The sequence below is a fragment of the Trichosurus vulpecula genome, chromosome 6, assembly GCF_011100635.1.
Source record: "Trichosurus vulpecula isolate mTriVul1 chromosome 6, mTriVul1.pri, whole genome shotgun sequence".
NCBI classification, from domain to species: Eukaryota; Metazoa; Chordata; class Mammalia; order Diprotodontia; family Phalangeridae; genus Trichosurus; species Trichosurus vulpecula.
The window spans coordinates 132,829,631-132,856,445 of NC_050578.1; the positions used below are offsets into that span (position 1 = coordinate 132,829,631).

A 26,815-nucleotide genomic window follows, 5' to 3' on the forward strand; every position below is an offset into this window, starting at 1 on the left:
GAAGAGACACCGTCATTATCTCTGCCCCTCAAAACCTATCTTTACCTTCGCGGCTCAGCTCAGCTACCTGATCTTCCATGTCACCTTCTAGGTCCTAACTAATACTGTTCTTGCAAACGTTTCTCAGAGTTTTGGTCTGGGTTTTGCCTTTGTTCCTTTTGCTCCTGGGTCTTTTAATAAATTTATGTGTGTACATGTCATAAGCCACTCTCCCCCTGCATCCACCCATCCTCACCCTTCTCCACAATTATGAAAACTCCTTGATGGAAATGAGTATTTTGCTTTGGTATTCCTATCACGTGACACAGCAACCTGCACACTGGTACTTAGTAAACATGTGTTGAATTGAATGAATTACTAAATGGAGTTTTTACAAATTTAGTTCTATTTCCTCCCTGACAAAGGCATTTAAAACTTAATTGTCGGTCCTGACATCACCAGACCTGGAAATGAGCCCGTCCCTCCCTCCTCATACCCCCCCCAACCCAGTGCTTCTAATTTTCTAGCCATGTAAAACAGGCCCATGAGCACAGAACACGGCACAAGGCACTCCAGGACAAAGATGGCAAGATTCACTAAGCTGTGGCCCCTGCCCTCAATCAGCTAGAGGATATCTTGTATAGTTAGTGACCACGTGACAAATCAATAATTTATCTTTTACTGAGGCAGGACTTTGAAATACAAATTCTCTTAAAACAGAGTACATTCAGAACCACCAAGGTTAAGGAAGCTTTTATGTATATTATGTCAACATCCCCCCACAACAACCTACAGTCCCAAAAGCCAAAGATCATAACTTATTAAATATGCTTATTTTCTCTGAGGCACATAAATGCCATCATCTATTTCTGTTTTGCAAAAGAAAAATTAAGAGGAACCTAGAAACTAAATGATCATGGATGGCCTTAGAACAAGTGACTAATAAAGCTGGAATTAGACTTCCAAATCTAATCTTCTTCATCAATCTTCTAGTTCTCATTAGAAGAAGATGCAAAGGAAAAACAACTTCCGGCAAATATTAAAAACTGTATGTCCCTCTCTGACTTTATTCACCCAGAATACCCCTGCTCTCTCCTTTCCCAATCTATACACCTCTCCAAAACTTCAAGTGATAGTGAGTCCGCAACAATGTCTCTTCCCTCTAGTGATGCTGACTGCAACCCCCATCCATACCCTCCCCTCTTCAGGCCTCCCCTGTGACCCATGACCCATGACCCACGACCTTCCCATTAGTTCTACCTCGTTCTCATTCCGTGACTGACTCCCCTTCTTTCCTTGCCATCCATTTCATAAATAACATCTGAGCACTTCTGCACAGCTCCAAGTTGGTAACGTGCTACAGCCTCCTCACTAGTAGCATGAATCTACCCACCCTAACTTGGGTGGAGAAGGGGGAAGCCTAGCACCTTCCACTGTCGCCAAGTCATTTTCGGTGGTGTCCAACCCTTTGTGACTCCATTTGGGAGGTTTTCTTGGCAGAGATAATGGACTGCTTTGCCATTTCCTTCTCCAGCTCATTTCACAGATGAGGAAACAGAGGCAAACAAGGCTAAGTGACTTACCCGGGGCCCCACAGCTAGTTTTCCTGCCTCCAGGCCCAGCCCCCTATCCACTGTGCCACCTAGCTGCCCTCCAGCACTCCATGCACTGCACATAACTGCTTCTGTATTGCCCAAATTATAAGATGAGAACAAGAAGTAATTAGCATTTAGTATTCCCCTATAGAGAGCCTAGTATAGGCACCTTGAACACAGTAAATGCTCAACAGGCAAAGTTTTGTTGCTTGCTAAATAAACACTCTTGGAACAAAATACTTCAATATTAAGTGATGAAATATGACTACTCCCTCCTCAAAAAAAAATTAAAATTTGAATCAATTCAGGAGGGGGAGGGCAGAGAAGGGAGAAAAGGGTTGATGAAGTGTCCACAGGTAAACATATTCCATCACTGGTTCTATATATCTGAAGATTAAACCCTACTGGTAATAAGATCCTTAGAATTCTTGCTACAAACTGAATTAGACCTAAAGAGTACAATGATAATAATAAAGTCTCAGAATATCCTCTCCATCAATAAAGAATGTAAATATATACAAAAACGAAACATAAGTTGAGAAGGGGACGCAATTTTTATTTATTCCAACTATCATGTTAAATTTACACTTTAAAAGACAGATAATGCCAAGTTCACTATTTCATATGCAATCCCTTTTTCATACATTAAAAATATTTAAAGTTGTTAGTTAAAATTTATAATAAAAAAATTTATAATAAAAATGTTAATTGTTTTTTAAAAAGGTCACAAGGACTTCCAGAATCTTGATGCTAACTGAGTAGCCACCGAAGATTGAGCAAGGAGGGTGATGGCAGCATGCCTGACATATAACCTCATTATGCAAAGTTTAATGTTACATTAAGGCTTTAGGTTATTTCCCTTTCTCAAAAATACATTTTAAATATTTAGTATTAATTGAATATTTAAATAAAAATACATTTTATAGGAAAAATGCACAACATGTTTATTCCATCACTGGACTCCAAGGTTACATCTAAATATAATTCTATTTTTAAAATAGAACTTACAAATTTTTTATTCCAAAAATATATAAAAATAAACTTGGTAAGAATTAAAATGTTATGCTCTCTTCTGATCTAGTACCCACTATCTTTCTCAAGTACAGCTCCCAAATTCCAGTTCTCTACCTGCCCTCCCCTCCACTTAAATTTGTTACCTGTCCACCTTTGTTAATTTCTTACTACATACATGTTCCTCCTCTTCAATACTAATTTACTGTGTTCTTCCCTTCTTGTTCTTATTGTAAGCAGATATGCCCCTCGGTCAATGTCACATGCTATATTATATGGGTTGCCACAGGAAGTGCCTATGAGGGAAAAATTCGTTCCATGGTGAGATCTTCAGCTTGCCAGACTCTGAGAGCTATCGGAAATCTTGCTACCAAAGGCAAGAGGCTCAAGGAATGAAATGAGTGAAATAAGGAAACCCAGGGGGCCGTCTTCCAAGCTACTGTACATCTTTTGAGGCTTCATCTGTAGCATAGGAGTAACTTGAAAAAAACTAAAGTTCTCGTAGCCTGAGACAGCTCAGAAAGTCCAATTTAAATATGAGGCTGAACATGGGGAGGGCCTGTACTGGGAATTCTGCAGCAGTCTATCAAGGATTTCAAAGTACTGCCATTTGATCATGTAAAAAGGATACAAGCTTCTCCCACAAAAAAAAACAGAAATGAGATACAAAATGAGTAAGTCCAGGAAAAGGTTTTTAAATACAATTTGATTACCTCTAAAATGAGATTAACGTTTGTAGTCAAGGCCTGAACACGGTGGAAACTGGCAATCAGAGAAATAGGCAAGAAACCTTGTTCATCCATCTTCCTCCTAAGAAAGAAGTCCCGTTCCAAATTTTCTATACTGAAGTAATATTCACTGAAGAAAGAAATAAAGAGGGAAACATGAGTTTAATTCTTTTATTACAAAAAAGCAATGAGTGTTTGTTCTTTCCCGCGTCTCATCTGCCACAAAACAAGTCTTAGCTGTGCTTAGCAACAAAAATTATCGTTAACAACATTAGGAGAAGACGGCTGGCACAAAAGTTACCCAGTCTGGCTATGAAATCTCACAAAAATCACCATGCCTCCCCTAAATCTGACAATGTAACAACGGTCTTTTGCAATGAACATGATTGCTCTTTCATTCTGCCCGTCATTCAGTTAGAAGGAAATAGGTAGATCTGCCAAGGCTCGTCTACTTCAAGCCAATCTCTCGTTTGATTTGAGCCATTTCAAAGGAAGTATTCAAATTAAATTAAATTAGTATTTAATTAAATATTACGTATTACTAGAGCTAAATCTGCACGGTTATCTCAAGTACTAAGAGAAGCTGCAAAAGTATTTTTCCTTTTTAGGCATTTCCCCAAGTACACTTGGTAGAGAATATAGACTATATTTATGAGTCAGCAGGTAGCGTTTCCGAGTGATTTCAAAATAAAAATAGGAAGTACCCTCCTTAGGTCATCAAAGCACAGATTGAGCTTTATTGTTCCACCGCCTAAGAGCAAGGTGCACGACTCAGGCTGCTTTTTTATCTAAATAGCAAAAGGGAAAACTACTATATAGGTCTGAATGAGACAGTAAAAATTATTTGCTGACTAACGCTCTCTGTCCTCCGTACAGAGAAGGGCAGAAGCCTGAAGAACTGAGTGGGACAGCTAAGAACAAAGGTCTTCAAGGAACCATCTAAGTGTGAAGAAACCAGGCATGGCTTTAAGGTTTTAGACCTTCTGGAAATATCTCTGAACTGGGAGGACTTTCACCAAATAACAAATGCTTGATGAAGACTCAGTCATATCCAAAATAATAAATAGCAAATGCCAAGACATTAAGACAAATTTGCAATAGCATTTGAGAATGAAATCTTTCAAGACAGCAAAAGCCTCATATGAAAGGAAATTCTCAAAAGCAAGATTAAAATTTCTCAAAGAGATGTATTATTAGGGAAGCACAGGAGAGAGAAAACAAAAAAAGCCAAGAAGATACTTAAGAACACCAAGAAAGCAAGGACTATCCTTCAAAGACTTGGAATTAATAATCAGCTTCTACAGCATGTTTCCCCAATGGGAGAAACAATCAATAAGGTGGAATTCCACAAATTATGATTTTCCAAGACTTACATGCTACAGGCAAAGCACATAGCCTGAAGTTTTCACATATATTTATATATACATACAAAATATACACATGTATTTGAAAACACTTTGTTTCAAAAGGTATTTCTTGAAAAGTTATTCTACATACACAGAAAAAAAGAAACAATGATTCCTGTTCCTGAGAACAGCGGTTTAGGAGGCACAGTTTACTGTTTTTAATGTTTAATGTTTAAAGTTTTTAATGAAAAGCAGTTTTGCAAGTTTTAACCAATAAAACAACTTGGTGGAAGTTTATATTCTGTTATCTCCCAACTCACCTACCAAAAACAAAAGTTAAAAGTAAAAAGCACTACATTATGTATTCTGAAAGTTAAAATTACAGTGAAATACCATTAACATCTCAAAAATAATGTTTTAACAGAATTCAAAAGGTAAAAAAAAAATTCACTTAATTCTTATTTTTAAGAATTAGTGAACTGAAGGGAAAATAACATTTTGAATTTTCAATGAATCAAATGATCATGATCTTTAGGATTTCTCATCTAGAAGAATGCAATTCATGCTTCAGATTTCTCCATTGAAAATCTCCATCCTCCCTTAAAAGTGCTGCTATCACGAAATGATGCCAATAGTTCTCGGGTGACGCTGGTACAGCCACTGTCACTGCTATAAAGCTCTGATCATTTTGAAGGCACCAGTCATGGCTAGAAATGATCAAGGATATAGTAAGTTTAATTGAAAGGCACTTTTTTCCTCCCTCGCTATTCTGCACTATTTCTGGATTTTTCCCTTACTTGGTTTTATGATATTCCTCCTCCAAATACAAGCAAGTTCAAGAGATCCTCATGAGCAACACTCTGTCTGACGTTGTGCTGAGTGTCACAGGGGACCATCATCATGTCCTACCTTAGAAACTCTGGATTCTACACTGCATGACCACAAATTTTGCCAACCCTGGAGTGGCTCTGCTCCACCCTCACTTGTCTAAGGACGGTGGAGGCCGATTATCCTGACAGGGAGCTACATGTCTGCTGTAAGGCCTCAGAAGGGGCCTGGCAGCAAGAGTTACAAAAAACCAAAACAGAATAAGTGGTCTGAGGTCGACAGCCATATGCCAGACACTTTCTGCCCAAAAAAAGGCCTTTTTCTTCCATTATTGCTGTGTGACCACTGTAACAAAGAAGCAAGAACAAAATGAACAAGTTGCTTCATGTATTATCAAGGAAATTAAATCCACCATGATGGCATCCCAGGAGAGTGTCCAGCTGCTGCTGATGAAGAAAGAAACATTTGCCAATGACAGGCAGAGTTCATTTGCTTTTTAAATAGTAAGATGAATATTCAAGGATTCTTTTTACTAACCCCTTCAAAAACAGCTTTCCTAACTACTTTTTACATGAAAACAAGTATTTCACATTTCTAAAAATTAAACACACATCTTTCGTGAACATCCCCCATCTCTCTCTTCACTAAAATAAAGCAGCAAAACACTGTACAACTACTAATGTCTAGAAGGACCTTTTTTCTTTCAAGGGACAAAAGAGCAGAGTAGAAAGCCTCTAAGTTGAAACATAACAAGGAAAGGAGCTACTGAACTCCCTCTAGCGACAATGCCTCAAAGCCAACCCAAACACTGCTGGCAACAGGAGCCTGACAGCTATCCTCCAGAGGCCAAAATAAAGCAGAAAACAAGTACACAAGGTCAAACAGATTCAGAATTTACTCAACAGACAGATGCATAAGATCATCACAAACAAATCCTTTTACTTTTCATTCAAGCACCCATCTACAGAGGAGGAGCTAACACTAGTTTTGACTAAGTTGCAAACACAACTTGCACTCTCAATTTAATCACAAGTAGGTTCCTTTGATGTTTCCATCAACTCTTCTTAGTAATCTAAGTAGAACATCCTCCCATGGCATTCTGACTTGCATATGTCTATTTCACCAGATGGAAAAATATTAAAATATTGGGAGAAAAAAAGGCCATCCATTTTACAAAGAAGGTTGAGTCAGCTGCGGTCTATTTCATTACAATGAAAATCTCAACAAATAAAATATGAACAGAGTTCCTGTGTTTCCCAACTTTACCAACCTACTTTTTGAAAAACAAAAAACATGCTAACATTTAAATCATAGACGTTTATGAGTTCATCTACTTACATTTGCCGCTTGATGTATTCCTTGAGCAATGTTTCATCCACAGAATACATCTGAACTCCTGTACCATCATCGTAGTAATACATCATGCTAGTGTTAAGTTCTGGTTGAAATGGCTGATCAGTTCTTTCACCATGTTGTTCTCGATAACCATATGAATATTCAAAGTTCACTTCAAAAAACATGGAGGGAAAAGGTTACTCAAAAGTCCATGGCTAAATACTCATAAAGTAACACAAAAATGCCTGCTTTTACACTATGATGACACTCCAACAACCAGTAAAACACACCAATATTTAAATATTTTGGACAGAGACAGCAGGGGGAAACAAACAGCGTAATGAAAGGCAATAATAATTTTCATCCACACTAAAGAAAACAAAAAACACTTCCGTCATACTTCGAGGGTTTCCTCTGCCTCGTCCTCTTCCCCGACCACGTCCTCTTCCCCGACCTCTAAAGCAACCTCGAATGTTACCACCTTCACTTCTCACACTGGAAACTTCATCCTGATCATCTCTCTTCTCTCTATCTCGTCTCCAACCTTTCCAAAAAAATAAAATAAAATAAATCAAATGTGGTCATTGTGTTGATCGATTGTGTTAGTTGCTTGGGGTTGCTTTTTTTTGGTAACAAAGGGGCTATGAGTGGAAACATAAACCAAAAACTTAAACATTTTTTTAAACTCATTTTTCAACATAAAATGCAATTCTTGATAGATTTGAACAGAACTAAACATAATCCAAAGGGATTAAAATCTAGATAACCTCTAATTTGGTACTGTTACCCTTCCACTGCACCACAATCAGACCCCTACTGGGAGACAAAGACAATCTGAAATTATGCAAGAAACCCACTGCCAGTGGTACCTCACTATTACGCATGTACCCCAAATAAAAGACAAAAACACAGCAGGTGCCTATGAATTGAGGAAGAGCTGAAAAACCTACGGTATAGGAATCAATTACTTTGCAATAAAAAATGAGCAACTTGGCAAGATTTGTATGAAATGACTTAGAATGAAAACAAGCCAAGCTCAAGAACACAAACAGCTACAACGATATAAATGTGACACTGACTGAAGTGAGCAGAAACAAAACATTGCACACAGCAGCAACAACACTGAGCTCTTTTCAGCAACACAGTGACCTAGACAATTCCAAGGGACTCATGACAGAAAATGCTATTATCCACATCCAGAGGAGGAGCTATGGAGTCTGAACAGAGATCAAAGCATACTATTTTCTCTCTTCTTCCTCTTTCTTGTGGTTTTTCCCTTTGGTTCTGATTCTTCTTGACTAATGCAGAAATATGTTTAATATGATTGTACAAGCATAGCCTATATTCAATTGCATACCGTCTTGGGGAAGGAAGGAATGGAGGGAGGGACAAAAGTTAGGAACTCAAAATCTTATAAAAGTGAATGTTAAAAATTAAAAATAAATTTTAAAAAATAAAAAAAATAAAATAAAAAATAAAAAAAAATTTAAATAGAAATGCAAAGATCACTAAAGGGAAGTAAATGAAAATCCAAAGAACAGATAAAGCACACCTCCTGATTCTTTGAGCCCAAAACCTAGTGCTGTCTCATAGAATGGCTGTCATACCTCACTCAGCTACTTCTCTTTGTTACATTTTCCAGAAATAATTGCAATGGAAAGGCAAAAAACATTTTAAAAGTTATTTAAGTTTTCCATCAGTTTATTTTTGTGAACCCTAAACTACAAATTGTCTGTAGTGTTTTCTCAGGCAAATTTCTCCCTTACATCTGCCTCCAACCCAAAGCCTCCTACACCTCGCCTCTTCTCTCACATTTACTAGAAGCTGTTTTACAGTAGAAGCCACACTAGAGATACCTTCTACCAAATCTCCACATTTCTGAATTACCAAGAGCCATCTAAAACCACCAAGCTGAGGTGAGAGCTGTTTTTGGGTCACATAAGTTAAAGGGTAGAATGCATTCATTTCCAAAATCTGACATTATACCACACAGTTCATCAGATTTCCTAACAGTAAGATAGTTAATGCTGATTCCTGTCATCTTTGACCGCTGAGAGTTCTTGAAATCATTCTTTCATTGCTAAGGCTTACTGAACACTAAACAGTGGCAAGAGTCTGATAAGGGACCCAATCCTGCCTCCGATAACAACTCACTGTGGGCCTTGTTTCCTCATCCATGAGAGACTTATCCTAGCCACAGCACAACAGCCACACTGTGAGGCTTACATGCCATCATCTACGTAAATCTTTTTGCAAACTTTAAGGTTTACATACTGAAGTTCAACTACGTGGACTAGAGCCGTGATTTCTCTGGCACAGGCAATTCCAAATGAAGTGAAGTGAAGAAACCTCATCTCTCAGGGCCAGGCCACACCTTAGAGCGAGCTGTCTAGAACATGGAAAGGTCAGAAGCCTGAGAGTCTCCCTTCCCCAGCTAGTCCATGGCCAGTATTTCCAAGGAAGCCAACCCAGATCTTCTTCCCTCTCCATCCATTGAGGGATGCTGAGTCACCAGCTATTATGTCACCCTATTTGAAGCATAACATTAACAAAAACCTTACCTATGCCCAGTGAGTCTGGCATTGAGAGTCTATCTTTAGCCTGTTTTAACCACGAGAAAGTTACTTACTTCGTGAATCATTTCGTCGGTTGTTATGCGCTGACTTGTTTGCTTCTGGTTGGGATCTTGAGCTGTTCCGTGATCCAGGTCTTTCTTGGCTATCGGGTCTTACATCATCTAAATGAAGTGGTACCCACTTGTGCTTATTAGCTTAAAGAATACAAAATAGAATCTTTTTGAATAATAATTACTACAGTTTTTCTAATATGGCTAGTATTTTAAAAAGCAAATATCTTAACTTTTGGAAACTGGAGTCAATAAACTTATCACCTAAAATCAGTATTGAATTTGAACAATTTAAAAAAATAAAACAAGTAAAAACTAAACAAGCAATTTCCAAAAAATCTATTTACAAATGAAATTAAATATGAAAAAGGATAAACACAAAATAAAAGGTAACTATGCTTATGTATTCTTAAGGGGACAGTTATGGGATACCTAATTATTTTTTCTCTGCATTTATGAAGCACCCAATTTACTTCAGGTGCCTCTATTAATAATACAAATAAACATTTTGCATCTTTACAACAAGGGTAGGTGTTTGGAAAGGAGGGTGGCAATCAGTGTTAGCACACATAGAACCTTTTTCTTTTGGATCCATAAAATTACTCCAACCTTTTGTACTGAGTGGACCTGAGAAAAATAGCATCTAAAGACATAACTGTTATGAGAGATCAGAAACAATGATACCCCAAGGTACTGAAGCGGTCTGCCATCTTCAGTGTCACCATACTTGATAATCCTAAATGCAGTTAAGAAACATCCTTAGAAATCCAAAATGCTTTGTCTGGTTTTATGCCACCTTATCATAATGTAACACTAATACCTCATATGTACCTGGGAATTATTGGAGAATGAGCTGTCTCATATAAATGCATTAAAAGATTTATCATCTTAACAATTTGATAGGAATATTTCTAAAACTATTATACAAAAACTGAAAAACTGTTAATGCCCCATGTTTGGGAAATGGCAGAATTGTGGGATAGAAACGAAATGGGGAATATATTGAGGGGGAGGAGAAAGGGAGAGATAGAATGGGGTAAATTATCTCACATAAAAGTGGCAAGAAAAAGCAGTTCTGTTCGGAGGGAAGAGGGGGCAGGTGAGAGGGAATGAGTGAATCTTGCTCTCATCGGATTTGACTTGAGGAGGGAATAACATACACACTCAACTGGGTATCTTACCCCCAGGAAAGAAGGAGGAAGGAGATAAAAAAAGGGGTACGATAGAAGGGAGGGCAGATAGGGGGAGGAGGCAATCAAAAGCAAACACTTTTAAAAAGGGACAGGGTCAAGGGATAAAATGGAATAAAGGGGGATAGGATGGGAAGGAGCAAAATCAAAATATAGTCCTTCACAACACGAGTGGCCTATGTTGAATAGCTTGCCTTCTTAGGCAGGGTGGATGGGGAAGGAAGAGGGGAGAGAATTAGGAACTCAAAGTTTTAAAAACGGATGTTCAAAAGAAGTTTTTGCATGCACCTGGGAAATAAGATATACAGGCAATGGGGCATAAAAATCTATCTTGCCCTATAAGAAAGTGATAGAAAAGGGGATGGGGGGGAGTGGGGTGACAGAAGGGAGGGCTGACTAGGGAATGGGGCAATCAGAATATATGCCATCTTGGAGTGGGGGGTGAGGTTAGAAATAGGGAGAAAATTTGTAATTCAAACTCTTGTGAAAACTAATGCTGAAAACTAAAAATATTAAATAAAAAAAGGAAAAAAAAAGAAATGAAATGGAGCATATTGTCATGACAAGTAACAAGTAGAGAAAGACTACTATGATATATTCAAAAGATAAAAAAGTCTCATCAGTAGGCATGGTGACAAAAACTGCATGTGCTTTGTGTATAAAAAGTATATTCACACACATGAATGCACGATTAGATCAGACGGATCTTCCTCATTCTCACTGTCTATATTGCATATATGCGTCTGTTTGTGTGTGTAGGCTCTTCCCTTTGTTGGTGATCTCCAATTTACTCTGTATCTAAATTTTTATCCATAGATAAATCTCTATCTTGTCTGTTCACAGTAGTTTCCAAGTAGTCCCAGTGCCTACCAGACTGGGAGTTCCTGGAGAGCAGGCCTACCTTTGCCCCTCTTTGTATTCTCAGTGTGCGCTGGTGGACTGAATCAACATGCATATAAACCATTCCCTACTTTCTTGAACAGAAACTTCAGCATCATTTAACTTCTTCTGGATGATCAACAACTATCTTGTGGTACGCTACTGAACTGAGATAAGGGTTCAAAATCGGTGTCTTTCTGTGCCATGCCACACTTCCACTAAAGCAATAGGCAGAGTGAGGGTGGGAAAAGTTGAATTAAAAATGTGAGACGCACCACTATGTCCTCACCTTCTACTCCTTGACAAAGCAGGTGTGGAGCAGAAGTGAAGGCAGCAAAGAATAACTACACAACTCAGCAGATCTAACAAGCTCTTCCTAAAAATAAAGCAAACTGCCCTCTTTCTAGATAGTTGTTAGGAACCTCAATGCCAATCAGTTTAATCAAATCAAAGCTAACAGAGTGCAGATGAATTTCAAATGGTACATTTTGGAAGAGAAGAGACATCTCAGATCAGCACTTAGCCAGTGCTAAGGAATCTGAAATAGCCTCAAGGCCCCAGGAAGACGCTGAGTAGTATCGGAACCGTAAAGAAAAAAAAAAGCATTAGGTAGGAAAAGGGTCCAGGAAGGGACATGCAATAAGAAACCACAACAAAATATGCCTTCTTTTCAATTCTACCAAATAACCTAGACATGGCTGGACTCTAGTATTATCGAAGGTTACCAATGCTGATGGGAAACGGAAGACCTATTTGGAACCAAACCAAATTACTCCATTGCCATCCAGTCCCCCCAGCATGAGCAAGTTCGATTCAGTTTGATCGGGGTGGGGAACCTGCATACTGGAAGCCACATATGGCCCCCTAGGTCCGGAGGTGAGGCCCCCTGACTGAGTCCAAGTTGTACAGAACAAATCGTCTTATTAAGGGCTGCACTTGAGGACCTAGAGGGCCACATGTGACTCTGAGGATGCAGGTTCCCTGAGTTTGATGATGCCTCATTAAATCTTCACCCTTCACACACTGGGAGACAAGGATGAAGAAAGGAGGTGGCAGTGATGGGCCCTTGCCCTTGCCCACCTGCTCCTCTTCTCTGTGTTAGTCATTACTGTCCAGGATGCTTTAAAGTACATCCCCAGAGGAATCCTGAAGTCTTCAGTTATTTTCCTTTCCTTGCCATTCAGGATGTTAACTGTCATTTCTCCTTTTCAATATTCCTGCCTCCTGAAGGTTCCCATTACTTCTATCCTGCTGCAGTCTTAAGAAGTCAGGGGAAAGACTGATGGTGATCCTTCCAGACTTCCCCTACAGAGAAAGGAGCAGAGCTCTGAAATGAGATGCTTGGAGGCTTTTCAATTTCTTTCTACATCAGGAAGGTTGCCTCAGAATATGTAGTTTTATTATACTTTTATAACAAAGCCATAATGGATTTACCTGAAATTGACAAAGAAGTCCTCATACTGGATACAGAATATGGCAGGTTTCCTGTAGGGTGGAGCAAGCCACCAAGAACACATCAGCTCCATCCTTTACCTTCCAAACTGGCTGCTGATACTAATTGAACTGAAGCTCTTAACTTGGTCCTATCCTCCAAGTTCCTGACTTGCAGCCCAAATTCAGGTGATCACATTTTTCACAGGGCATTAATCATTATTCATTCGATGACAACAATGAATTTATTGCAAAATCTTCAGTCACTCACATCTATTTCTATAGCATGGCCCCAAATAGAGAGTGGCCCCTAAAGGAATCTAAGAAGGAAGTGGTTCCTGCCACTTAGCATTTAATTTTTTAAAAAAAACTCTCAGGCTGATTAGGCAAATTTCAAATAAGTACCCATCAGTAGTAACTACAGATGGCTACCCTTCCTTCCACAATTTACGTGCATTTATATATGTATGTATGTATGTATTTCCCATCATTTTTTCCTCCTTTAAGGCTACCATGGGGGATGGGAACAAAGAAAATAAAAGTAGTCAGAAGGCCTAGATTCTGCACATCCTCAGAATACAACTCCTTGGGATACTGTCAAGTAGAACTAGATGCTACAAAGTTCTTTATTTTTAAACAAATGCATGTCACTGTAAGGATCTTATAAAAAATAATAACGTATCTGTTACAACTTTCCTAGACAGCTTGAAGCCCCAAATCATCTCCAAAAAACCTTTCAAAAACCCTGATTAATCAAAGTGTTCAATAACCACATTATAGCTGGCATTATTTGTTTTAGAGACAAATTTTACATTTTAGTAGCACTATAGCTTCTAAGTACTAAAGAGAAATATTTTACAGTAAAGTGAGATCCCATAAATAATCAGATTGAATATTGCCTGTGTGCCTACTTTACAGGACATTTATCAAGGATAAAGAGTGGCATAATATAAATAGCATTAGAAAGGGAGTCATTGATTTCTAGTTTCAGCACTACCATTAACATGTCTCTGATACAGTTACTGAAGATTTCTCAATTTCCTAATGATTTTTTTAAAAAAGGACTTTAGACTAAATATTTTCCAAGATCTTTTCCAGTCCTACAATGGAACAATTTTGACATAGGAAAAACAACTGTAATATCTTAAATGATAGGAAGGTTCTTGGGAGATGCTGTTTATTATTTGATACGGGCCAAAACTAAAGACGAACCAAACACCTGTAATCTCTGGGAGTTTCAGATACTTAACTTAATATTAACTTAACTTAAAATTCTAAATGGGAGGGAAAATGTAATGCAATGTATGATAATTATTCAGTGTCCTTTAAAGGACTAATAAATTACTCACAACCTGGTTTACTCATAAAACTAGATTTGGTTTTTTGCAGAAGGAAAGGTTTAAACAGGACCTACCCAACCCCAAACTCCTAGCCATACAATTTGAGGAAGATACCTCAGTGATCACTGATAGATTAAAAGGTCCCCAAGAACAGAATCTCCTTTCTCCATGTAGAACAGATTGGGGGTGAAAGGGGGAAAAGAAGATGACCCTAATGGGGCACAATATTTTTACAACATTGCTACAACGTCAGCTGTTTTTGTGGGTTTTAGATTTTTGTTTTGTCACAAGGGTTCAATTTGGGGGAAGGAGTGGTTGCATTCTTCTTCCTAGAAATGACTATTAGATAAAGGCATTACTAACACTTTTTTCTTTTTAATGAGGAGCAATGGGAGGAAGCAGAGGACTTTTATTTTCCTTTTAATTCCTACATTTATTTTCCTAAATTATCCTATATTCCTATATTTATTTTCCTTTTATTCCTATAACTATACTTCTGCATCTTTCTAGAATATGCTCAATTTTTATTCTTCTAAGAAGTTTTCAAAAAATTGTAAAAGCCCATACAAATGTTTATAGGACTTTCTTAAACTAGAAAGAGTGTATAACATAAAAAGCTTTGGGAGCTACACCCCAGCTTTACCAGCTACCATCAATTTCATCCCAACCTTTCATTTGTGTAGTTACATGCCTTCCCTTTCCATTATTTAGACACGCTAATTGGATCAATGACAATCCTCAGTGTATCGGGGTTTTTTAGTAAAACTGTATCCCAGTTTTTGTACCTCAGGTAGAAGGAGTTCCAGGAAAAGGAAAAGAAAATGTTTCTGAGGTTTTTCTTCTTTGTTTAGGCTTTCATCTCCATTGGTTCCCCTTAAAGAGCCAAGTTTACCTAACCCCTTTCAAAGAGTGAGGTGAGCGCCATTCAGAGACAAGACATAGGGATACAGAACCAGGCTCTGGGTCTGCTCCTGACTCTACCAATAATGACCTTTGTGATCTCAGACAAATTCCTGCACTTCTACGGACGACAATTTCCTAGACTGTAAAAAGATGTCCAGATTTTACTTAATACCACAGAGAGCCCTTGATGTCTATTAGACTATGTGCCACACGATGCTGGGACATTACCTTTTGATATCACATAGCAACTATTACATTATTGGTGATTTTAAACTTTAAAACTCCTGCCATGGTTTTTTCTGAAGGAAAAAAAAATCTAGGGTACTAAGTAGTCCACAATTTGTGCCTTAGCAGTGTGCCATGGAAGCCCCCCAAAAAAGCTGAATGTGAGCTGAGACTGCTTTGGAAGCAAGTTAGTGTCTCCAGCGAGAGAGGTGACAGTCCTTTACTAATTCTTGTTTTCTGTCCTGGTCAGATCAAGTCTAAAGTATCTCCATTCTGGATGATCCACCACAAGAAGACCATTCCTGGTCAGCTGGAGAGGCAGACAAATTTAATCTGGAGAAGAGAAGACCAGGGGGTGGGGAGGAAAGGGGGTTGAGACACCTTAAAAGCTACCCTGGTATTTGAATGACCAGCATGTGGAAGGGTCAGAATGATTCTGCTTGGCCCCAAAGGGCAGAACTGGGAAAAAGAGACAAAAATTACTAAGTCAAATTTAGACTTAAAGAATTGGCTAACAATTACAGTTATCCAAAACTAGGAAGGGTTATCTTTAGGAAATAGTGACACCTCCCCCTTACCAGAAGTCTTCAAAAACAGGTTCACTTGCTAAGGATGTAGTTGAGAATTACTTGCTCCTTTAGGAATTGGACTAGATAGGCTCTGAGATAACTTCTCCAGATTACCTGCGAATGCTAGACTCCATTTTCAATTTCAGTTTTGCTAATGAATTCTTATTTTCCATACAAAACTAACTAACCCAATTGTCAGACCCACTGTCAGCGATCACTGATAGACCATGCAGAATGCCCTGATTTTCCAACTGTCTTAATTTTCGGAAAAGGAAGAAAATGAAATCTGCAAACTATAAGCTCAATCTGATTCCTAGAAAAAAATAACAGAATATATATTTGAAAGTTTAAACATCTACATGTTCCTAAAGTCTGGACACATAGGCAGAAATGCGTATTTTCAAAAAATGAAATGAATGAAATTTTCCACAACATTTTATTTAATTGGAATATTAACCAATAATGTCTTCAATATGATTTCCATCATTTGTGATGCAAAGATTGATGCGCTTTTCAAGATTCATATGAACTCGATGCACTAACTCCACACTGCCGTCAATTTTAGCACATTCACTCTGTGTGTTTAATCAAGTGTGTTGCATCTGTGATTTTCAGGGAGTATGCCTTCTCCTTTAGCATGCCCCAGAAAAAGAAGTCAAGGGGGCTAGGGTCTGTCAATATTCCAAATATTTCAAAATATGCATTTTTGCCTGTGTCCAGACTTTAGGGGCACCCTGTAAAATAGGACAGTTGTGATCATCAAATGCCAACAGGACTTTCATTAAGAACAGATCACAGACTTAATGAACACTTCCTTTTTTTACAGGGTCAGTAAGGCGGATTCAGAGGAGATACATAAATATACTTTAACTAGATTATAGGAAAGTATGTGACAAAGTTTCACATCTCTCCTTGTATTTAAGGAGGAATATGGGCTGGCCAATAATAGCTCAAACCAGGTTGAAAGTACAGACCCAAAGGATAGTCATTTAATGGTTCCACAACTTTGGAGATAGTCTGTAGTGGTGTGACCCCAGGATCTGTGCTTGTCCCCTGCTGACAGATGACCTGGATGAAAGTCTAGAGAGCAAGCTTATCCAGTGTGCAACTGAGAAAAACTGGGAGGTATCCAAAAAGTCTAGAGACTGGAATGCTGGGCTCGAATCAAATGAGATGAACTGTAATAGGGACAAGATTTTACACTGAAGAAAAACCAATTTCACAAGTACAGGATGGAGGAGGCATGGCTAGAGGGCAGTTCATTTGAAGAGATTTCAGTATTTGGGGGTAAGCTCAAAATGAATCAACACTGCAATCAATCCTAAGTTTTGTCACCACCGAGAAGAGGCAGAATGAGTCAAGCATTAACCTGGTTTTTCTTTCTCCTGTCAGACCCTATCAGCAGTGCTTCATTCAGTTAGAGGCATCACATTTTTGGTAGCTAGAAAATAACCACAGAAATACTACTACGCCAGTAAAGTGCCTCAAAATCATACCGTAAGGGAGTTAGCTGAAGATACTGGGAAAATTAGCATGCAGAAAAGAAGACTTGGGGTACAATGTGATAGCTGTCATCAAGTATTTGAAAGGACCTAATGTGGAAAAGGGATTAGCCTTCCTCTCTGCCAGGCACTATAAGGTAGACCTAGGAACACGGGTTAAAGAGGAATAGAGAGGAACATAAAATTTGCATTTGATGTAATAAAACTTTATGACAATTAATTATGGCTACTCCCAAAATGAAATGGAGGAGATAACAGATTTTCCCCTCCTAAGATTTTCAAAGAAAGGCTAGATTGTAGAAGGGATTCTTGTTAAGGTACAGGCTAGACTAGATCAGGTATTCCTTACCTTTTTTTGACTCATGGAACCCTTTGGCAGCCTAGTAAAGAAAGATTATGGCCCATTTCTTAGCATGTTTTTAAATGTGTAAAATAAAATACATGATTACAAAAGAAACCAATTTTATTGAAATAGTTATCAAAATATTTAAAAAATAAGTTCACAGACTCCAGGTTAAGAACCCAGGTCTAGATTTTCCTCAGGGTCCCTTCGACCCTGCCTAGACTATGACTAGAAAGGAAGGAGGTTCCTTCCATTTTATTTCAATTCTCCCTTTAGTTAGTAACTTCCTTTTCACAGATAGATATTATGGTGAAAAGTCATGGAAATAAAAATACTAAGTATTTTTAATCCTAAGCAGGTATTGCACAGGCTCTTCTTCAGTAAATTAACAAAATAATCTAGACCAACCTCTTTTTCTTTGATTATTTGACTGGGCCTCGTCCTCACTGACATTTTCTCCAGGACCATCGAGCTTTGCTTCACGGTTTTCTTTACTTTCACTGTTGGTTCTCTTTTCAATCTTCTCTTCCTTTTCTTTTCTGTTCTGTGGCTTCTTATTTGGTTGACTGGTGACATTCTGGCACTGCATAAAATTGTGATGAGTGAATTATCATAACACTTTGACCATTATGATATTAAAACATCTGAGAATATATCTAATGCTAAAATTAAAATCAATAAACCAACCAAAAAGTACCATTGAGAGATAAGATCATACTAGTTCCTACAGATGACAATGATACTGCCTGAAGTAATTTCAGCTTTTGTAAAATCTAAGGATTTTACGTTATCGATGATCCCGTTAACATGAAACATCTGCTACACGACCGAGAAATCTAAGCTTTTTATGATGGTCAGTTTTTCTGAGGAGATAAGTCTATATGGAGATTAATCTATCTACATGACATAGAGGACAGAGTATGGGATAGAATCGTGAAAGTCTGGGTTCAAGTCGTACCTCCAAAGGCATAGAGCTTTGTGTGACCTGAGCAAGTGATGTGACCTCTAAGTGATGTAGGAAACTCACGCCAGACTCTAAATCACATATAAATTGCTGATCTGCTATCAGTGAAGGGAGTTCTACATCAGGGGTTCCCCACACTGATGAAATCACAGGTTTCGACCCCCCCCCCCAAAAAAAAGGAAAGAAAGCTTTCCTACCACAGAATTGTCCTGATTTTCAGGCAAATAATTAGGAAAGTAAATAGAATCTATAGATTCAAGTCAACAAGCTTCTACTTTGTCAAGCACAGCTTCATTAAGACAGCAACCCTCCCCAACAATGCTGCATGCCAGCCCACCAGGGTCCATACCTAGGGTTAAGCCACTAGAATCTCCATAAATTTTTTTGGATTTCTGCCTAATGCAAAGAACAGTGTGTTTCATTTAGTAAGCAGTAAACACCTAATACTTAGAAATTACAAATACACCACAAAACTCTTTAAGTTAGCAAAAAACACTGGGACATCGGGTAAGACAATCATCACAAGTTGCTAAAATCACTAATTAACACCAACAGTGAACTGTTAGTTTTGACCAATAACCTCGAGTGGTGGAACAATGAAAACAAAAAGACCACTAGAAGGAAACTGAGTAAGTTTAAACATCCATGATAGTCCTTGCAAAGCAATAACGTAACAAGCCTCCTCTCCTCAGAGGGAGTGGGGGAGGTAGAGGTCTATGAGGACAGAATGTTGGATAAATTGTCCAATGCAGTCACTGGATCAGATGTTTTTGCTTATCTGTTTGTCACTAGAATAGTGAAGGGTCTTTACTCCCAGAAATTATTGATGTAAACACAACAGGCCATCATTAAAACTTTAAAAAACATCTTCAATAGTCAAAAGGACTGCTAGTGAAACATACCAATCTCTTTGTGGTAGAAAGGTAGTGGTCTATATACAGAGAATGAGGTCTATAGTGTCAGGTATGGTCACTGTCAGATACAATACAAGGAAGAAAAAGGAGCATGTTGGAAAATGACAGAAATACAAAAGAAAAAAATCTGTTTTTCAAAGAGCATTTATAGCAACTAGTCCTCCTAAAATTAACTACCAACTCCTTGGTTTGTTACCTAAAGCTTTTCATAGCCTACTCCCAGCCCACCCTTCCAGATTTATTTCAAATTATTCCTCTCCAACAACTCTATTTTAGCCAAACAGACCTCTAAATTGCCATTCCTCTAACAGCACATTCTACTTCCCACCTCCATACCACTGTATAGACTTTCCTCTACTTGTAGATTCTATTTCCTTCTTTCCCTCATTCCCTTGAAAATCTTAGCTTCCTCCAAGTACATCAGCTCAGGTACTCCTAGAAGGAAGCCTTTCCTCATTTCCCAAGTTGTTAGTATTCTCACCTTCCACAAATTAAATGTGTGTGTGTGTGTATATATACACACACACACACATATACATATACATATGCACACACATACAACAATGCTGGGTTTGGAGTCAAAAAGACTTGGGGGTTAAAATATTCCTCTGATATTTACTAGACGTGTAACCCTCATCAAGTTACTCTTAGTGTCTCAAGCAGACTTAGTTTGGGGGAAGAGTCCCTCAACGCTAACAAAAATCACAGATCCTTTAAGTCTGCATGAGTCTGCATCCCATCAGAGAATTTAATCTCTTTAAGGGAAAGTCTGTTTTTTATTCTTTGTTCCCAATCCTACATATACTGTTTGAAAGAAACTGGACTAAAATTCAAACATTCTTATACTTTGATTCCTTTTAATATAAAGGAACTGTATGTCTTCATGTTACTAAAACTGTGGCATCAGGTACACACAGATCAAGTTACTGTGATGTTGGCAAATATGATGAGTAATGTAAAACTTCTGATGCTGTAAAAAAAAAAAATCAACTTTATTAATGACCTAGGTTCTGATCCTCTTCCTAGGTTACTATCCATATGAACTTTATGAGAAACAAATGAAAAAGCATCTGTAAAGCACATTAAAAGCTATATAAATGCTAGCTATTAATACCATGTGAGCCCATGTTGACAGTAAAATGAAGACATGAAGATCACTTGGTTTCTACAATACCTTCTAGCTCTAAATTCTATGATGGTAGACTTTGCAAGCTGACAATTACCTAAATTATATGAAATGCATGCTGCTTTGGCATACCTAAGTTGAAATACAGCCGTTTTCTTATCTAAAAAAGTTCCAAACGTAGAATACTTACTTCATTGTTCACTAATTCACTTGGTGTTGGCCAATTTGTGATGTCACTGAAATCACTAGCCTGCAAAGCAACAAAATATTTAACTCTGAAATGTAATAAAAGATACTGCCATGTAACACATATATAGAAAAATCTCTGAAGAAAGTTGTATCTACTGGTAGAGATATAAGAGAAATAAATCAAGCAAATTTTAATCATACATGCAGTTAATTTATAACAGGGAAAAAACTGTCAAAGATCAAAAAACACCTTTCAAAATAATTACTGAGTGTTAACATTTTAGTTCTCTAGAATAATTTAATCCAGCTGTAACCACACTAGGAGGCAGATAGAAGGGATGCTGAAAAATTTCATCTCTGTCTCTCTCTCCATAAATCCATTAATCCATTAACACACATTTTATACTTCTATCCCAACTGAGCTTACCCAAATGACATGAGTGGAAAAAAATTCTACGCTAATCACAAAAGTAACTAGATCCAGAAACTCTTAATGTATTCAATTTCAATTTATTTCTTGAAAAAAGACATACCTTGCTGGTTTTCTTTGTCTTGGGTTTTCCTGCTTTTATAATTTTTGCCGAATTTAGTTCTAAGGAAAAAATAATCAGGTTATTTGCTTTTGTGACTTTGAAGATCCTTTTTTTCAGAAGCAAAAAAAAACCAAAAAACTGCAGCTATACCAAGTTCAATTAAACTACTCAGCTTCACAGTCTATGACATATACACTCATCATACTCACTTCTCCCATTAAGAAATCACAAGGTTGGGGGCAGCTAGGTGGCACAGTGAGTAGAGCACTAGCCCTGGAGTCAGGAGGACCTGAGTTCATATCAGGCCTCAGGAACTTGACACTTACTGGCTGTGTGACCTTGGGCAAGTCACTTAACCCCAATTGCCCTGCCTTCCCCCCTCCAAAAATAAATAAATAAATAAATGCCCACAATTTGGCAATATAATCTTCTGGCAACAGGCCAACTATAATTATAGTTATCTACAGCATCAAAACCAATAATACCTTGATAGACCATATAGCTATAATATATAACCAAGTATTCCTAACAAATAATTTCCAATAGTTCTCTTTCTCACCCTGGAAGGCTACAAAGTACGGGAGCTACTGATAGGCTGACCCCACTGTTCACTGGTACAGCAGCTTTGAATCTCTCCATTTCCTACTTGGGCTGGTTCACCCCTCCCAAGGCAGTCTGCCCCTCTCCCCACTCCACCCCAACCCCACTCCCAAGGGCTCACCAGATTGGTTCTAGACTCAGGGGCAGACAATAAATTGGCTTAGCATGACTGCAATTCAGAATTCCAGAGCTCAAGCAAGCCATCCATCCACCAGCCTCAAACTCCACAGGAAGGACTGACAAGTGGGGCATCCCTCCCCTCAGCCTATTATAACTTTTCAAACAGATTCACAAACCACAAACGAACTCAAAGTACAGGATAATTTGTTCAAAAGAACAAACCACTTCGAAAGAAAAATTTAAAAAGTAACATTTTAAGGATTGTAAAAATTGGCAGAACTTCAAAGTGGTCCAATCATTTTGGAAAGTAATGTTATTAGCCTAAAGAGAGACTCAAGCGTTCATACCCCCCACCCCAAGGAAGTAAAAAATAAAAATAAAGGGCCCATATACACCTAAGTATTTATAGTCACACTTGCGGTAGAAGGAAAAAACTGGAAGGCAAGTAAATGTGTATCAGTTAGACAAAGGCTAAGCAAATTGTCAAGGGACGTGGACATGACCTAATAGTACTGTGCATTACGAACAGATGAAAACGAAGGATAACACAAACATGGGAAAAGATGTATACTGACGGAAAGTGAAATGAGGAGAACCAAGAAAGCGGTATATACCATGCCTAAGACAATGTAAAAGTAAAGAACAATTTTTTAAAAATGGTAAATGGTAAAAATGGAAAATGGTAGGGTAAAAACTGGGCATAGACCAATATCTTACACCATATACCAAAATAAAGTCAAAATGGGTTCATGATTTAGGAGTAAAAGTTGATACTCTAAGTAATTTGGGAAAGCAAGGAATAGTTTACTTATCAGATGTGTGGAAAAGTAAAGAATTCATGACCCAACAAGAGATAGAGAGCATTACAAAATGCAAAATGGATAATTTTGATTATGTCAAATTGAAATGTTTTTGTACAAAAAAAGCCAATGCAACAAGAATTAGGAGGGAAGCAGAAAATTGGGAGAAAATCTTTGCAACTAGTATCTCTGATAAAGGCCTCATTTCTAAAATATACAGGGAGCTGAGCCAAATATATAGGAATACAAGCCATTCCCCAATTGAGAAATGGTCAAAGGATATGAACAGGCAGTTTTCAGAGGAAGAAATTAAAGCTATCTACAGGCATATGGAAAAATGCTCTGGATCGCTGCTGATTAGAGAAATGCAAATCAAAACAACTCTTAGATACCACATCTCTCCTGTCAGATTGGCTAAAATAACAAATCAGGAGAATGATAAATGCTGGAAAGGATGTGGGGAAATTGGAACATTGTTGCTTTGCTGGTGGAGTTGTGAGCTGATCCAGCCATTTTGGAGGGCGGTGCGGAACTATGCCCAAAGGGCTATAGAAATGTTCATACCCTTTGACCCAGCAATACCACTTCTAGGGTTGTATCCCAAAGAAATCACGCAAGCGGGAAAAGGACCCATATGTACAAGAATATTTATAGCAGCTCTCTTTGTGGTAGCCAAGAATTGGAAAGCAAAGGGATGCCCACCAATTGGGGAATGGCTGAACAAGCTGTGGTATATGAAGGTGATGGAATACTATTGTGCCATAAGAAATGGGGATGATGCAGACTTCATAACAACCTGGAAAAACCTACACGACATAATGCTGAGTGAGCGGAGCAGAGCCAGGAGAACGTTGTGCACAACCACATATATATGGACTCCGTGAGGACCAACCCTGACATACTGCGCTCTTCTCAGCAACCTAAGGGGCAAGGACAACTCCAGGGGACTCACGATGGAGAATGCTATCTTCATCCAGACAAAGAACCGCGAAGTTTGAATACAGACTGAGGCACACTAAATGCTTGCCTTTTCTGCTTCTCTTTTGTTCTTGTTTTTGGGTTTTTCTTTTTGGTTCTGTTTCTTCTTTCTCATGATTCATTCCATTGGTCAAAATTCTTCTCCACGACTTGACTAGTGCATAAATTAATTCAATGCAAAGTCATACATGACAGTTATATGAGACTCCATGCCGTCTTGGGGAGGGAGGGGGGAGGGAGGGGAGAAAAACTGGAACTCAAAACTATGTAGAACCATGTGTGGTAAACTAAAAATAAATAAAGAAATTTATAAAAAATAAAAAATAAAAACAGCCTTTTCCAACCTCAAAAAAAAAAAATGTCATGTCATAATGACCAAGAAATTGTACTTTCTCCCATCTTTGCAGAGGTGGAGGGGCTATGAATTTGGAACACTGCATATAATGCCATGCATTTACTGCTGTGCTGATTAACTGTTTTTTCCCCTTTTTCTTCGTTCTTGGTTAAAAAGGATGGGGGAGGGGCACACCGGGAAAAGAAGAGGATGTAAAAACAAAAGATCAAAATGGCTCGACACACTAAACATTAAAGATCATGCCAACAAAAAACGATAAGAAAAGCAGCCCATACCTACATCTCTCGCAGCTATGGGTAAGGGATGAATGCTTATGCAAAAAAAGGGATAGAAGCAATTACAAAAGAAAAAACATATAATTTTGGTTACATGTAATTGAAAGCTTTTGCTAAAATAAAATTAATGTATATCTGGAATAAGTGAAGCAACTGACTGGGAAACAATTTCCTACCAAGTCCCTAAAGTAGTCAAAAATCACAACCATAGGAAAGAACATTCCAAATTACTGAGAGAAAATCTAAACAACCCTGAAATTTCACTCATACACACTTGGCAAAGATGACAAAAGATGGAGTTTGTTGTAGAAAGATAGGCACTGCTACAATTTGATACAACTATTTAACAAAAGTTAACAAAGTGACTAAAAAACCTATGCCATTTGAATCCAGAGACCCCACTTATAGGTAGAGCCAATGAGCCTCCATATACACCAAAATATTTGTAGCAGTGTTTTGGGGGGTAGCAAAGTACTAGAAACAAGTAGATGCCTATCTAGTAGGGAAAGATTGAAAAAGTTGTGTTACATGAATATGATGGAATATTCTTATGCTATTAAAAGGAAAAATACAAAGGTGATGAATATAGAGTCACACAAAAAGGCTAAAATGAATTAAGGAGGGCCAGGAAAACAACATACACAACTACAACAAGGCAAATAAGGAGCCACAAGAAATAGAAACTCAATGTTGCAAAATTATAAAGACCAAGTGAGGCCTCATAGAAGAGATGTAAGCAAACATTTTCACCTTTCTCCTTCCTCCTTTGCAGAGGTTGGAGTCCACTGGTACAAAACACTGACTCTAACATTAGATGTGTTTTCAACTTGGTGATTGGTTGTGCTTAACTTTTTCCTCTTCTTTTCTAAAAAGAGAGATCTTTGTTATGAATTAGCTCTCTAGGAAGAAGAGGGAAAGATGTAGGGGAAGACATAACTGATAAAAAGATCAATAAAAATCTGGTTTTTGTTTTTAAAATATTGAAATGTAACTTGTTTCTACATTTTCATGAAATCAAATGGCCTTACTAAGGATAAACTTCCACAGCTATCTTTTATAGACACAAACAGCTGGAAAGCAGTAGATGCAAGATTTGAAAGTTGAGTGTCATGGGTTATCCTTAGAATTAAGCAAGTCATTGAGGTCCAAGGCAAAAATAAGCCCTCGGATCATTCACCCATCTCTTGAATAAAGGTAACAGTAAGTAACCCAGAGAGCCAACATACATACTATCTAGTGGAATAAGCTTTTACATTCCTTTTTAATTTGATTCATTACACAGCAAGATGTGTAATGATGGTAAGAGTCCCTTACTATACATGACATAAATGAATTGCAAAATGGGACAAATTATGTATATAGATTCTGCAAAACAGGACAATGGTTTAGTGTGGGTTCTAGTGATGATATGCAAATTTATCTTGTGCTAAATACTGGGTGCACAGTGAAAAGAAATTAAAACAGGAAGGCCAAATGTAGCCAATAACAGTACCAAGGGCAAATAAAGTATTGTGCAATTGACAATACGTATTTTTTTAACTCTTATTACAAAAGAAAGGGTATCTCACGCTCATAGTGAAGAAACTTAACTCTGCCTTCTTTAAAAACAAATAGCATTGTCACCTCTAAAAAACTCAATTTCTTGCTCTGTAAAAAAGGGAACAGAGTGACAACAAAGTTAGGTAGAAAATATCTTGCTAAGTAATGTTATGAAAATACTGCTTATCTGTAAAGAAATGTTAAAGCGTGTACAGTTTTCATGTAGACAAAAATGGAAAAGATTTTCCAAAAAAAAAAAAGGTAATCACTTTTTTTCAGCATTTAGCAGCTATAAGTATATTTATATTTTCTTTCTAGGAGACTAGGAGGACTGAAAAATAACATCATGCAAAAAGCAAAGCAATTTTTTTTTGCTGATATCATGTATCAGTGAAATAAAGAACTTGCAAGGAAATAAAAATGTTTACTTTCCATCATTCCAGCAATTCCTACTACTACTGCTACTACTACCATCATCTAAATTTACATTCATTCTCACAGATTAATAGAATTTCCATGTTGGAATGGTGAATTTCAACGACTCTCTAGTAAAACCTAAATGAATAAACAAGACTGAATCCCTTCCATAACA

General features: G+C 37.8%; 1 protein-coding gene across 5 annotated transcripts in view; it reads right to left on the bottom strand.

Moving 5' to 3' along the window:
* Positions 1–26,815, bottom strand: part of LARP1B (La ribonucleoprotein 1B) — an 86,321-nt gene that overhangs the window by 50,186 nt on the left and 9,320 nt on the right. For 4 of the 5 annotated variants that reach the window (XM_036762762.1, XM_036762760.1, XM_036762763.1 and 1 more), the window contains exons 2-8: positions 21,557–21,615; positions 21,025–21,084; positions 18,239–18,413; positions 9,452–9,592; positions 7,223–7,366; positions 6,826–6,994; positions 3,299–3,443 (exon numbers count right to left, since the gene is read on the bottom strand). In XM_036762762.1, the coding sequence (XP_036618657.1) occupies positions 3,299–3,443; positions 6,826–6,994; positions 7,223–7,366; positions 9,452–9,592; positions 18,239–18,413; positions 21,025–21,084; positions 21,557–21,615 (893 nt within the window). The remainder of the gene's footprint in view (positions 1–3,298; positions 3,444–6,825; positions 6,995–7,222; positions 7,367–9,451; positions 9,593–18,238; positions 18,414–21,024; positions 21,085–21,556; positions 21,616–26,815) is intronic. The other variant, XM_036762761.1, reaches the window with a different exon arrangement.